Source organism: Leucoraja erinacea, chromosome 15 (genome assembly GCF_028641065.1).
Source record: "Leucoraja erinacea ecotype New England chromosome 15, Leri_hhj_1, whole genome shotgun sequence".
Taxonomy (NCBI): Eukaryota; Metazoa; Chordata; class Chondrichthyes; order Rajiformes; family Rajidae; genus Leucoraja; species Leucoraja erinaceus.
Genome location: NC_073391.1, coordinates 38,158,467 through 38,174,069, shown reverse-complemented (window position 1 = coordinate 38,174,069; position 15,603 = coordinate 38,158,467). Strand labels below are relative to the sequence as shown.

At 41.9% G+C, this 15,603-nt stretch overlaps 1 protein-coding gene across 2 annotated transcripts in view; it reads left to right on the top strand.

Annotated features, from left to right (window-relative positions):
- cabcoco1 (ciliary associated calcium binding coiled-coil 1) overlaps positions 1 to 14,973 on the top strand; it is a 59,365-nt gene extending 44,392 nt beyond the window's left edge. For both annotated transcript variants that reach the window (XM_055647201.1, XM_055647200.1), the window contains 3 exons: positions 6,893 to 7,012; positions 8,666 to 8,797; positions 14,650 to 14,973. In XM_055647201.1, the coding sequence (XP_055503176.1) occupies positions 6,893 to 7,012; positions 8,666 to 8,762 (217 nt within the window). In that variant the 3' untranslated portion in view covers positions 8,763 to 8,797; positions 14,650 to 14,973. The remainder of the gene's footprint in view (positions 1 to 6,892; positions 7,013 to 8,665; positions 8,798 to 14,649) is intronic.
- Positions 14,974 to 15,603: the final 630 nt, after the last annotated feature.

The window sequence follows — 15,603 nt, the reverse complement described above, 5'->3', positions numbered from 1 at the left end:
AGACCTTCTGCAAGTCTGTTGTTTATGTCATAGAGCATGACAACATGAAAACAAGCCCTTTGGCCAACTTGTCTACCACTTGGCACGCTTGGGTCATCCCATTTATCTACATTTGACCCATATTCCTGTAAAGTCTTCTTGACCATATATCTGTCCAAATGTCTTTTCAGTCGTAATTGTAGGCATTCTCCAGCTTTCTCTGTGATATTGACTCATCGAGTCAAAGAAATGTGCAGGCGAGAAATACACAATTGGCTCATTATCATGCCAATCTAACTAATCCCATTTGACTGCATTAATTCAATATTCCTCTATTTCATGCTCTTTGAAGTATTTGTCCGAGTGCCTCTTAAATGTGTTCTCGCCTCCTGTACCTCCTCGAGTAGCTCAATACAGATGCCAACAAGTGTTTGTGAGAGAAATTTACTCCTCATTTTGCCTTTAAACCTCCTCCTTCTCACCTGAAACCTCTGCCCTCTAGTTTTAGACACCCGTACGATGGGAGACCGACTCTACCTATCTACCCTATCCATGCCTGCCATCATTTCATACACCTCGATCACGTCACACTTTGCTGCAGGGAAAGCAGACCCAGCCCATCTAAAATCTCTATATAACTCGAGCCCTCCAATCAGTGCAACAATACAATACAAATTTATTATCATTTGAGCCCCAGTGAGACTCAAACGAAATGTTGTTTCCACAGCCATACAAACAAAGACACTGTCTTACAGACATACACATAATTAAATTCACACAAACATCCATCACAGTGAAGCCACTGTGATGGAAGGCAAGTCTTTTCTCTCCCCTGTTCTCCGTGTCTCTCCCGATGTCCAAGCCCCAGGCGGGTGATGATAAGTCCCACGGCCATTTTAGGCCGCGCGGGGCGATTTACGGCCCCGCTCCCGGTCTGAAAGTCCAAGGTTGGAACCCCCACGGGCGATGGTGAGTCCCACGGCCATGAAGCCGTGCCGGGTGATGTAACATTCATTGTGAATCTCATCTGCACACTCTCGCTTTATCTCTCCTGTAAAGTGGCAACCAGAACTGCACACAAAATTCCAAAGTGTGCCAACATTTTATACAACCCAGCTCTTGACTCAATGCCTTGGTTGATGAAAACAAGCATGCCATATGCCTTCTTCACCATCTTGTCTATCTGTGAAGCCATCTTGAGGGAATATTGTCATTATATTGCAAAGTCTCTTCATTCAACAGCATCCTAGGGCTATGCCATTCACTGTGTATGGCTCGGCTGGTTTAGTGCCCCAAAATGCAAGACTTCACAATTGGTCATTTAAATTCCATCAGCCATTCCGAACTGATCTCTATCCTATTGTAACTTTAGACATTTTTCACTGTCCACTTTATCACCATTTTAGTGTCATTTTCAAACTTGCCAGTGATGCTATCTCAAGCATGGCACTCTCAAACAAATCATTAATTTATTTGACAAACAACAGAGGATCTAACTAAGATCTCTGCAGTGTACACCAGTGATAGTCCTCCAAACTGAAAAACAATCATCCACTTCCATACTAGGACATCCAAGCTGCGGGCATTGGAAGATGTGACTGGTAGTGGTGGGAAAGGTGGAAGAAATTTCGGAGAATGATGTATTGGATGCAGAGGCTGGTGGGTGAAAGGAGAGGTCCAGAGGAACTCGATCCTTGTTCCATCTGGGGGGAGGGGGAGTGAAAGCAGAACTACAGGACACGGAGGAGGCATGGGTGAGGGATCCGTCCACAACATCAGGGATGAAATCATGTTTACTGAAGGAAGAATTCATCTCATATGTCCTAGATTGGAAAGGCTCATCTTGGGAGCAGATGTAGCAGGGACAGAGATATTGAGAGTAAGGGATGGCCTCCTTGCAAGAGACAGAGTGGGATGAGGTGTAGTCAAGGTAATGTAGGGGTCAGTGGGTTCGTAGTAGATGTCAGTAATTGGCTTCGGTAAGATAAAATTGACAAGTGTGTGTAGGCCAGTGCATAAGGTGTACGCTAGCCGGGGTGGACACGGTGGGCTGAAAGGCCTTTTACCGTGCTGTATCTCTAAAGTCAAAAAAATAAAGTCTAAAGCTGTTGTGACAGAATTGGATGAAGATGGGCAGAGACTTATGGTGGGCATAAAGGTCAGCCTGGGATAGTTTTCCACTGTTTATTTTATTCTTCCTGGCAGTCATTGTGAAAGCAGGAATGTTACCCACTTCATTTAGTTATATTTGATATAACGGATTTGATAAACCATTTTAATGTTATTTTGATTGAAAGATATCTTGTAAATGCACCCACATTAGTCATGCTTTCAGATAGCAGTTTTCTTTTGATGATGAGAGACACTAGCATATGGTGCGTGAAATCAGCCTTTCTGAAGTGTAAGGAAATAGTCCGATAATTTAACAAAGGTCACTGAACTTTGGATATAGTCCAGAGTCTTTCCTGTCTTTGTTTCAACCTAGACTATGACTTCCCAGTTTATATTTGTTAATTCTTCTAAAATGTCAATATATAAATTAAACCATTTGACAAATATGTATTGAAACCCAGTTTAACAATTAAAAAAACAACAAATCAAAAAATGTTGGTTGTTAGCTGGATGTTTTATTAACTTTTAAATATAGAAGGATATTTAATAGTTCCATAAATTATCAGACTTCATTTGACGAATAAATGAAGGATGCTATTGTTTAAATCTTAAAAATAACACTTCTATTGAGCAAATGTTAGGATATTCTCCAGATTAAATATTATGCACAAGGTGCACAGGAAACGTTAAATGGTTTTAGGGCAAAATATCATATTTGGAAAAAAATAATTCTTGAAATGTTCCATGAAACTGTCAAAATCTTTTACTAAAATACCTACAAGACATTTAGCTTTAACCCATGCTTTTATTTTAACCCCAGTTTGAGGATTGGCACACACTTAATGGTTAAGTGCTGTGAAATACCTCTTTGCACATTGTCAGCAACATTGAGAATAGGAATAGTCATGCCTTTTGTCCGTGATGTTTATTAGAACAATACCAAGATTGAGATAAAATTATCACGATTATGTTTATTCCAACATATATTTGTTACAGATGGTTTTAGTGCAATGGGTTTAGTAATAATTTCATTATACGCAAATGTGCCTTGTAGATTTAAATTGGTGATGGTGATAGACTGATAATAACTGATCATTTATGTTTCTAAGTGTAGCCATTCTCCACTGGAACAAACACACATCTGCTGCAGGGAGATCTCTGATTAGTAATTGTAATGTGATCATTCAAGAGCCATGTGTGAGTGATTGTCACATGCACAACCACAATTAATTGCTTAATTGTACAGGAAAAAATTGCAAATGCTGGTTTACACCGAAGGTAGACACAAAAAGCTGGAATAACTCAGCATCTCTGGAGAAAAAGAATAGGTGAAGTTTCGGGTCGAGACCTTTCCTGAATTGTTGCAGCTTTGCAGGCACATTAAACACAACAGCACAATAGACTGTCAATAGACAATAGGTGCAGGAGTAGGCCATTCGGCCCTTCGAACCAGCACCGCCATTCACTGTGATCATGGCTGATCATCCACATTCAGTACCCCGTTCCTGCCTTCTCACCATATCTGCAGACTCCACTATCTTTAAGAGCTCCATCTAACTCTCTCTTGAAAGCATCCAGAGAATTGCCCTCCACTGCCTTCTGGGGCAGAGTATTCCATACATTCACAACTCACTGGGTGAAAAAGTTTTGTATTTTACTAGAATGTATTTTACCTGGGTTCAATGTGGCAAAGTATCAAGGATAGTTGCCTGCAAATCCATCCTGCCCGTCTCCCAAACACGTTTCCATATATGGAACCCATACAGCAAGGAAACAGGCTCTTCGGCCCAAATGATTCATGCCGACCAAGATGCTATATCTAAGCAAGACCCATTTGCCTGCCTTTGGTCCACATCCTTTGTGACAGCCCTTCTCCCAAGCTCTGATCCCCTTCACTAGCAGAAAGACCAGGAGAAATCAATGATCAGCACCACAAACAACGCCTGGCTGCTGGAAAATACAGATCCAGATTGAGCAGAGGCCAAAGAAGCAACTGGTGTGTCCAATTAGCTGTTCCATCTGCACCTCATCACCCTCCTCCTTAAAAACCAAGGCAACCACCAAGGTCTCTTCTTCAAAGCAAAGACTGAACTGCCAGGATAAGCACAAGGTAGGCAGGTAATCCTTCAAGGCCAAAACGGAGCCACCAGGACATGCTTGAGATTACTGTGCATGCTTCTCGAGGCAAACACTGAGCTGCCAGGACAAGCCCAGAACCGCCAGCACCTCCTTTTGAGGCAGGAGTGATCTGCGGAGACAAACCTGAAATCACCATGCCTCTTTGTCAAGGACAAATCTGAGCTGCTGGAACAAGCATGAGACTGCCAGCAGCTCTTCTGAGGCCAAAACTGAGCTGCCAGGGCAAGCTCTAGATTGCCAGTGCCTTCTTCAAGGCCAAGACTGAGCCACCAGCATCTGCTCTGTGAGGTCAAGACCGAGCTGCTGGAACAAGCCCGAGATCGGCAGCGTCTTCACACATGAACACTGATGAAGAGGGACTGTGCCCCTGTAGATACCCTGACCTTCTCGTCATTACTGTCCTTCACTATGAATAAACCACATCATGCGTGATCACTGTGATTATCGGTGTCGTCATTGTCAACCTGCCGTCATCCGCACCACCACACCCTTTAAACTATTCCAGTCCAGTCCAAGTGTCTTTGAAATGCTGTTCTAATACCCGTCTCAACTACCTCCTCAGATTCCAGTTCAATATTGTCCCTCTCACCTTAAACCTATGTGGTCTGGTTCTTGATTCCCCTATCCTGGGTTAAAGATTTGGTGCAATCACCCTATCTATTCCCCTCATGATTTTAAACGCCTCTCTCAGATCATCCTCAGCCTCCTGAGCTTCAAGGCTTTACATAGGTTGGGCGTTCGTAAAATGGGGATGATCTAATCTAATGTTTCTATTATTTACAGCGATATAAGAACTATAGATAGTGAAACAAAAACTGACTGAGGAACTCAAATCACGAAATCATCTGCAGAGGAGTATATATAAAACATACTCTGCACAGCAACATATAGTAGGCATGTCAGCAGTTTGCCAATGGGCTACTGATTGCAACTTGACACTTGACTCCTCATGGAGGGCAGTATGGGATTGTGAACTGGAGCAAGGTGCTCTGCACTTGCGTTCAGAACTGCTTGAAGCATCTTGTACCAGATTGCATTTCAATATACACATGCAGGCAAGAAATGATAGGGGAATAGGGCTGTAACTCTGGAAGAATGACCTGGCCCACAACAGCCCAGAGTTGGAACTTGGAAATTTGAACAAATCGAAGGAAATCCTGTAAAAAAATATCTTGGATGCAGAAATTGAGGAAAACCAGAGGCCCCAAGAGGGAAGCAAGCTAGGTAGGTACAAATTATACCTGTCTGAAGAAGTGTCTCGACCCGAAACGTCACCTATTCCTTCTCTCCAGAGATGCTGGCTGTCACACAGTTACTCTAGCATTTTCTGTCTCGGTACAAATTATAGGATGTATTTGATGATTCAAGAAAAGAAATAAGAGATCAGTTGGTGCTAGAAACATTCAGCAGGTTGGGCAGCATCTGTGTAAAAAAAGAACAAAGAGTTAAGGTTTCAGGTCCATGACCCTTCTTCACTGATTCCTGGGATGTCAGGACTGTCTTATGAAGAAAGACTGGATAGACTTGGTTTATACTCTCTAGAATTTAGGAGATTGAGAGGTGATCTTATAGAAACTTACAAAATTCTTAAGGGGTTGGACAGGCTAGATGCAGGAAGATTGTTTCCGATGTTGGGGAAGTCCAGGACAAGGGGTCACAGCTTAAGGATAAGGGGGAAATCCTTTAAAACCGAGATGAGGAGAACTTTTTTCACACAGAGAGTGGTGAATCTCTGGAACTCTCTGCCACAGAGGGTAGTTGAGGCCAGTTCATTGGCTATATTTAAGAGGGAGTTAGATGTGGCCCTTGTGCCCAAGGGGATCAGAGGGTATGGAGAGAAGGCAGGTACGGGATACTGAGTTGGATGATCAGCCATGATCATATTGAATGGCGGTGCAGGCTCGAAGGGCCGAATGGCCTACTCCTGCACCTAATTTCTATGTTTCTATGTTTCATAACTGTCCCAATACGAACAAAGAGTCTAACCTTAAGAAGGATCTCCACCCGAAAATTTCACCCATTCCTTCTCTCCAGAGATGCTGCCTGTCCTGCTGAATTACTCAGGCATTTTGTGTCTATCTTCGGTGTACACCAGCATCTGCAGTTCCTCCTACACAAACAAATTACTTGTATTCGATAGCTATTTAGATAGCTAAGTCACAAAGTGCATTTAAACCATTGAAATATTTCTAAGGCTTAGTCACTGTTGTAATCTTGGAAATTCATCTAATTTACACGCAACAAGATCCCAAAAAACGGAATTGTGATAAACAATCAGATAATCCACTTGGAAATATTGTTTTTGGTATAAATATTTACCAGACCACAATGCAGAATGTTCTGAATTGTACCGTGTGATTTTGGTTCAATATAGTGAAGCCACTTAATTGACACATCTGACAGTGCACCACTCCTCAGCACCTACGCACTGAAATATTACTTCTGCTTCTCTTTGCACAGATGCTGCCAGACCTGCTGAGTGCTTCCAGTATTTTCTGTTTTCATTTCAGATTTCCAGGATCAGTAATGTGTGTTTTTTATTTTCATATGGAGATATGTTTAGTAACTTGTTTTTCCTGAACTTTGTCTTTATTTACCTTTATCATAGCATGGAGTACTGGACACAGTATCTTAATGCAAAATAATTTTCCCCTTGTTTTAGCTTGAGGTTGAAGTTATCAAGTCAGCAGATCCGTTCCCTTCACCATTGGAGGAGAGTTTATTTTGGGATATCTATTCATCCTACATTCTACAGCAGCCAACAGAGGAAGCAGAACCTGAGGTATGGCCCCATTTTCTAAGTTCACAGTTAAATGAGAATTTGTTCACAACTGTACATTTATATAAAGCACTAAACTAAGTGGAACCTGTTGGGTTCCTGGTCTGGTCCCCCAACACAACCCATTCCCCAATGCAATATTCCACCACTTACCCATTTCCCCAACGCAATCCATCTCCCCAATGCAATTTTGCACCACTCACACATAGCCCCAACTGCACAGGCACGGCTCATTCCCCTCATCCCCCAACACTTCCTCCCCCTCATCTTCACCCTCCCTCTTCTTTCCCCTCTGCTCCTCCCTTCCCTCACCTCTCCCTCCCTCTCTTTCCCCTACCCTCAGCCAATCCCTCCCTCCGTCCCTCCATCGATAAAAAGCAGCATCTGCAGTTCTTTCCTCCACGGGTCGTACATTGGTAGCTGTGGTTTAGATCCCGTTGACTTGACGATTGGACCCATTTGCATTGTGTGTGTGTGTGTCCGCGCAAACTGCTCAGCCCACCCTGCAACCCGACTCTCCCTCCCTCTCTCTGCCCACTCCGGCTCAGCCACCGCTCGGCCCGTCCCGGTCCTGTCCGACCGCCCGCTGCTGCCGCTCAGCCTGTCACCGCCCTGCCCGCCCGTCCATTGCTGCTGCTCAGCCCATTTCCATCCTGCCCACCCGCCTACCTGCCTGCCTGCCTGCTCGTTGCCACCGCCGGGCTGCAGGGGGGATGCAGTCGGTGTTCGTCACGGTGGGCACCACATGTTTCGATGAGCTGGTGGAGAAGATCTCCGAGAGGGCCATGAGGGTGAGTTACCGCAACGGAGGCGGCGGCGGAGGTGGAGACGGACCCGGGGGGGACGGGTAGACAGGACCGCCATTGCCGCAGCGGGCAGGGGAGAGGGGTGAGTGATGAGGGAGAGAGAGACGGGACCAGGGGCTCCACTGGGCCTCCACTGACCCCCGCGGACGCCGCCAGTGGTGGGGGAGACGATAGACAAGTTACTGTGAGGAGGGGAGAGAGGAGTTTATGAGTGAGGTGGCACAAGCCACCACCTGTGGGGCAGGAAGGGGCGTTGCCATCCCAGCCGTGGCATTGACTGACAGGAGAAGCGACCAATCTGCGTGACGCTGACTGAAGGAATCTGCGCACACGCTGTTGTAAAGATCTTTAAACCTCGATAACATTTACAATATACCACCGACCAGAACAAAATGTGTTGCACTTACAGCACAGGAGAACGGCGAGGAACCTGGCAAAAAATCGTAGTGCTATCCCGTACCATTTTTGCGCAAATAGAAAAACTGCGCAAACCGGATGAGCACAAAATCAGAGATTTTAGTTATGTATAGATTCACGGCACAGTGGTGCAGCAGTAGAGTTGCTGCCTTACATTGCCAGAGACCCGGGTTTGATCCTGACTACGGGTGTTGTCCGTACAGAGTTTGTGAACCGTGACTTGCGTGGGTTTTCTCCGGGATCTCCGGTTTCCTCCCACCCTCCAAGGACGTACAGGTTTGTAGGTTAATTGGCTTGGTTTAATTGCCAATTGTCCCTAGTGTTTGTAGGATAGTGGGAGTGTGTGGGATCGCTGGGCGGCATGGACTCGGTGGGCCGAAGGGCCTGTTTCTGCACTGTATCTCGAAATTAAACGAAAGACATATTTTTCTAGGTTGTGCAAGAGACTGAAGAAGAGATGGAAGTTAAAGACTCCACAACTGAGGATGCTCTGGCATGTTATAACATGGATGATGTCACATCAATGCTGAGTCAAGTAACAGGCGAAATGCTCAGTAATATTCAGGTTTGCAGTTTGTTACTTTTTAAAATTCAAATTTATTAATCAACAACGTGTATTTATATATTAGGAAACGTGTAAGTAAAAAACAGTGAGGTAAATATTGAATGATCATGAGCACTGGAACACAACCCCAGATTCATCCTTGATTTCTTTCATCTTGCCACTAATAGTTATGGTCTCAGTTGTTGGTTCCTCAGATTTAAATTATCTTTCCAAATCACTTTTTTTTAAATCATGTTTTAAGATACCCTTTAAAATCTACCTCTGAGTTTTCGCTGAAGAAGGGTCTCGACCCGAAACGTCGCCTATTCCTTCTCCATAGATGCTGCCTCACCCGCTGAGTTTCTCCAGCTTTTTTGTCTACCTAACGTTTTATTTGCCTCTGTTAGCATCCTTTTGAGGCATGGTGACAATTTTCACTTTGTAACAACTCTTTGAAATGCTTTTGGATACATTTAGGGGGGAAAATGGTCATTTATGGGCTGTCACTAAATAGCGGTCATGAATGAAAATGCATTTTTGCAAAATCTCGTGATCGCTGCCATTTTTCAGAGAAGGCAACATCTTATATCTACCTCATGCAGCCTGTAGATGGCTCTAGTCCCTGTGAATCTCAGTATGCAGCCCTTGCTGCCAGTAATCACAGCTCTTACACCAAGTTTGTGTTGCAGAGTACAGCATTAATGTTGTGCATGATCTCACAGACAGCAAAATGATTTTGTTATTATTACTTTAAACAAAGGACGAATATTGACTGGATACCAGCAGATGGCCGGTTTTCTTTAAATACTGCAGAAAGAATGAAAACAAAATGAAAACCATAGATATGTTTTCTATAGATTGCACATACAGTATTCCCATAATAAGAAATGCGAGTGCAATAAAAAGCTCCAGTTCATAACTTGATTGGAGAATTTAAAATTTGATTTGAAAATGAGTCATAATAAATCTAATAATACAAAGAAATTACTTACTTACTAAACAAATCGAGAACAAGGTAGGTCAAAAGGAAGAATCTAAGAAAACGGGTGTTTCAAGTAAGGGGGAATGGGTAAAAGATTTTATAACTACATAACCAATGATTAGTTAATTAGAGATTAAGAAATAAATCTTGAGGACAACATTGCTACTGAATAGCTTTGGTGTTCGCAGAAGAGTGCGGTATTGGGAAAGAAAGAATACAAGAGAGACTGGGCAATTATAATTATATATTAGACAGGGCAATTATAAAAACTATTAGTGGCACTCAGTCAAGAAAGGAAGCCAGGCTATGTTGGCATGCACCCATGAATTCTGCTAAAATCATGCAGGAAATAGCAAAGCTCTGAAATGACCATAATTTTCTAAAACACCCTCGAATATAGGGGAATTGCCAATTTCAATAACATGGGATAAAATTTGTATTCACCCAAAATACATAGTTGTTAAGGCCAACAAATATGGATTTATAAAATTCAAATAATTTCAAAAAGCTTTTTGTTAGCTAAATTCAAATAGTTTCAAGAAATTTTGAAGAGTCCTTCCAGGAAGCAATTGATATGTTATTTTTTTTATAATGCATTTCATAAATTGCCACAGGTTTGTTAATGTCAAACAGTGTTACAGAGAAAAGACAGGGTATGCATGTTGTTTATAAGGCTGAAAAGTATGAAATGGTTAGTGCATATTTATCATGTTCCCATTTCCACATAGTTCTATGTGCCCACAATTTTGCACCACAAATGGATGAAAAGTGACCAGAGTAATCCCTTTATTTAAGTTTTTGTTGTGGAATTCCACAACTAAGGTACAGGTATAACTAGTTCACAGAAATTATTTACTGCATCCATATTTCACCTCTTTAAATTTCAACTGAAACTGTTTACAAATTATGACATTTTGGAAGGAGATTGTTTGTTTACTAACTGGGAAGTAATGGGTGCCTTAAATATTTTTGGGCAATTAATTAATTCTATTCCAACTGAATGGAATTTCAAAATAACAACAAGCTTCAGTTGACATGGAATTTGTTATTGGCACAAAACTATTTAAGACACCCATTACTTCTTAGCGATGTTTTAAAATGTTACTTCCTTTTAGCAAACTCGTCTAATCTCCTTCCAAAATGCCATTACCACCACATTTTGCAAGAGCAATAACGTTGGCCTAGCCAGTGATGGGCAGATACTGAAATATGAATAGTAAACTGATTTCTTACAATTCGGGGGCTCATATTAAAGTAACCAAGTAGGATTGCTGAGAAAAAGCTTTTAACCTTGAGAAACACCAGCTCACCCCTAATCAAACTAGAGACCCCTGTTCACCATTTATCTGCCGCAACTGCACAGTGCTATTAAAAGGGCAGACCAGCTTGACAACTAAATGTTACACAAAGTTTCCAACTGCAGACTAACTAGAGAAATGTGTCAAGGGGTTGATAGGTGTTTTGTAAATTTCCAGCCTCCTACAACCCAAGTCACATCATGTTTTCCATTGGAAGTAAGTGGGCTTCTGTGGATTGAAATGGTAAATTTACAAACGGCTAAAACTGAAAGCACAAATTCTTCAATTTAGTGCTGTACATTATAAATCGGGGGACTTCAAGAGTGCAGATTAGCTCAAATATTTGTAGTTCTTTAAACAAAGATATCAGAAACCCATTTTCATGGCTGCGATTTACATTTGCATTTAAATAACATGTTGCGTTTAATCATTAATTTAATTAAGAAAGCCTAAGCCGCTCTTTAAACTGCTTTCTAAAGGGAAAATCAGGATGGAGAATAAATGCCAGACTGCAGATTCATATTCCTAAGAGAAAATTAAAAAAACAAGATTGTTGAAAACTCTCAGATACAACAAAATATAAACTAAGATTGTGGTATTTTGGGAACCAAATTAGATTAATATCAGAGACAGCAGTTTAAGAAAGCAGGCTGAAATGTAAATATCAGGCTTGTATCGGGTTACTGATATCTCACAAACCTACCGATTCATGTAGTCATGCCGAAATACATTTAGACCAGTATGTTATTAATATAGAATTTTTAAGCAGTGATTTAATGTTGCTTGTATATCGATTATCCTGTGCAATATGAACTTTGCTGGCTAACATTTATTCTGATTTACCTGATTTTCCTTTAAGAAAATTGTAGTAAGCTTGTTTCTTGAACTTCGACATATCATGAGTTGTCGTTTTTCCCATGATGCGGTTGTTCGAGCAACTTGACCTAACTGGGATAAACATAGGGCAAATATTGCCAAGTTAAGATGTGTGCGACTTGAAGGATAATTTGATGGTGGTGTGTTCATACACTTGTTGGTTAATGTTAAAAAATTGAGAGCCGTTATCGAAAAAGGCATGCTGCCACAGAAACTCCTTGAAGATGGTACACATTGTGGTGGGGGTGCACATGAAGATTTATAGTGGTAGATGGGGAGAAATCAGGCTGGCTGTATTAGCCTGAACAATGTACAGCTTTTTGGAGCGATTTTGTAGTTATATTCATCCGGGGAGTGGAGAGTTATCAAATACACACGTGTGAGCCTTGTAGTAAATAGTAGAAGGACTTTGAGAGATTGGGAGTGAGTTAGTGTCCACAAAATTGTGTTTCTTCAATTAGCTCTTGCTGCTGTGTGTACAGTATTTATGTGATTGGTCCCAATATCTCCAACGTATGATTGATAAGCCACCCCTCCTCTGGAATGATAACAATATTGAAGGATTTAATGATGATACTGATATTGAATATGAACAGTATATTGTTAAACTCTGCCCTTGTAGAGAAGGTAATTGCCTGGCTTGAATATTACCTGCCACTTATTGGTTCAAGCCTAAATATTATCCAGGCCCTGCTACATCAATGCTTCCAACTGAAGACCTCTTCGGTAAGATTACTGTAAATGCTGCTGAAGGTGTAACGTCCTGCATTGATGCCCTGGGGCTGACATGATTGATTTTAAAAATATACTCCCCATTGTGCTTTGGGTTATTGGTCAAGAGTTCTTGCCTCATTTGCTTTGATGTCAATTTTATTAGGGTTCCTACACGCCACCGAGTCATATGTTGCCTTGTTGTCAAAAATATGATCATTCTCATCTTGTCTCTACAATTCTGCTCATGTTCATGTTTGAGCTGGGTTAAAATATGAAGGCACCGAAGAACACTGGTGAACAGGATATTGGAAATTGTCACCACAGTCAGTCTGACCTTTTGTCATTTTACCGATGACTGGAAATTGACGGATGAGTCAGCATTTCCCGGTCAGGGGTTGCACTCGAACTGAGCTAAGGTCGTATGAAGATAGACACAAAATGCTGGATTGACTCAGCGGGTCAGGCAGCATCTCTGGAGAAAATGGATAGGTGATGTTTCGGTTGAGAGCCTTCTTCAGAATGAGAGTCAAGGGAGAGGGAAACTAGAGATATGAAAAGGTACAGAACAAATCAGAGCCGGCACTGATGGCAAGCAGCCCACAATGGTCCATTGTTGGCTGTGGAGGAGGCGATAGCAAAGACATACGGACAGTGAGCCTAGCAGGAGGACCAGGCTGGGGGAGGGATGGAGAGAGAGGGAATGCAAGGATTACTCAAAATTAGAGAAATCAATATTCATACTGCTGGGTTTAAGGATATGCACTTCAGCATTCTAGTCTGATTCCTAACCTGCATAGAACAATGAACAATGGAGGACCTGGCGTGGGGGGAGCACCGGAATGGAGGACCCGGAGCAGGGGAGGGGGATGAGGGGGAGACACACAAAGGTGGAGCTGGCGGGAGGGGGTTACTTTGTTACCATGTGGCGACTATTTGCATACCTTGGGTTTGCAAGCAAAGAATTTCACTGTGCCTTGTCACATGTGACAATAAAGCATAGAAACATAGAAAATAGGTGCAGGAGTAGGCCCTTCGAGCCTGCACCGCCATTCAATATGTTCAAAGCATTCCATTTCATTCCATTCCCGTAGGGTAAGACTCTACTAAAGTGGTTTCATTTGGAGAATTAAAAAGCCAAGTCGCTTGTGATCTTGTACACTGCACCTGGGGGGCAGGCTAGAGGGTTAGTTCACACATTCAGTCAGATTCAAAGCCAGTACCATTGAGCAGAATTTGAACCTCTGAAGACCTACAGATTCACACAAATATCGTCCCTGTGATCTCCACTTTAATGTGAACTAGATAAATACATGCTCTCTTCACAATGCCCATAGTTGATTCTCTTGAACCATCTCTATGCTCTGCTTTATGGTTCTGGTGAAACATATGGTTCTGGTGAAATATATTTTGTAACTTTAAACATAAAAGTCAAATATCCTGTAGCTCAGTTGTAAATTGAATAGAATAGCACAGGAGGGCCTATATTGCACAGTTTCAATTCAAATAAACAATTAATTTATTTAAGTAACTACACATTAAAATAAATACCTTGCACGGTTCCTCCCATATTTGTGAAAAGTTTATTAAAAGCACATAATACTTGTGATTAATTCTTATCAAGACGTTTTGCATTTGGACACTTTATCTCGAACAAAATGTTGTAATTTGTTGTCTGTGAGGTGCCAGGCATTTTCAGCAAACAGTTAACATAAGCATATCTCCTATTTTCAGTTCATGCGTTATAGTTAATCATGGTATTCACTTCCTTACACCTTCTGTTTGCTATAGATATACATATTGGGAGGATGCGTGGGCAAAATTGTAAACTATAAGATAAACAGTTATCACATAGGGGCAGAGATATCTCCTCCATTTGTGAAAAACAGGAAGCTAGGAGTGCAAGGCTTGTCAACCACGGTCTGCCTAATGGCAAACTTAAACATGAAGGAGACAGTGAAGTATAGGACGGTTTGTTCATTAACCCTGTCCTGTCATCTCCGTAGAACGAGATAAGTGAAAAACTGCAGAAGCAAGAGGAGGCCTTCACTACAAGAATCAATAAACTGAAGAAGCCCTGAGCATTGAGACAGGAGCAACTGCTGAACTTCCCCAGTAAACCACAGCCCTGCGGAGGTTGCTGCTTGCTGAGCCACTTATTTAGTTGGAAAGTAGGTGATTCGGAGGACAAATCTCAACAATGTTCCTTGTGTTTATGAGGAAATATTCAACGTTTTGTTTGAGAATGCATTTTATTTCCTCATGGTTTGTGTTCCTACGTAGTGCATGTAGACAATAAAGGGTCCTGATGACAAAGCCCATCATATATACTGCTGGGCCCATGTTAATTGTTTCGTTCATTGCTCAAGTGTAAACACTAATAATCATTTTAGCTGTACTTTCGGTGGAAATTTGATGTTATTTTATCCCCTGACACCACCACATATCACACACCAGCTCCAGCCGAGAGAACAAGATGCATTCAGGCTCCATCAACAGTCTCTATGTGCAGGGCATAATCTCAGACTAACTTACAATGAGAAGGGAACTACCGAATGAAGAGGAAGGGAGAGGGACTGGTAAGGCACGGTTACAGTAGAAAATGTAAAAGAAAAGGAAATAGGTTTAAAAAAAAATATTGTTGGTTTGTGCAGAGGTTGCCCATCCTGCTTGATTCAACCAAGTTACTTCAGTGAAGCGTAGCTACGGATCACACAGGTTGATGTGGGATCAGAATCATTAACAATGAACAGTTATCCTGCCCCACAGGATAATAATCCACCTCCCCATTACCATATGGTAAATTTTACACAAGTTTTATTCATAAATATTAAGCTGATATTCTCGAACTATCACATTCTCTAGACCAATAGTTCAAGCCTAACTATTATTAGATAGACATAGAACAGTACAACATAGGAAGAGGCACTTCAAACTACCATGCCCATGTTGAATATGAT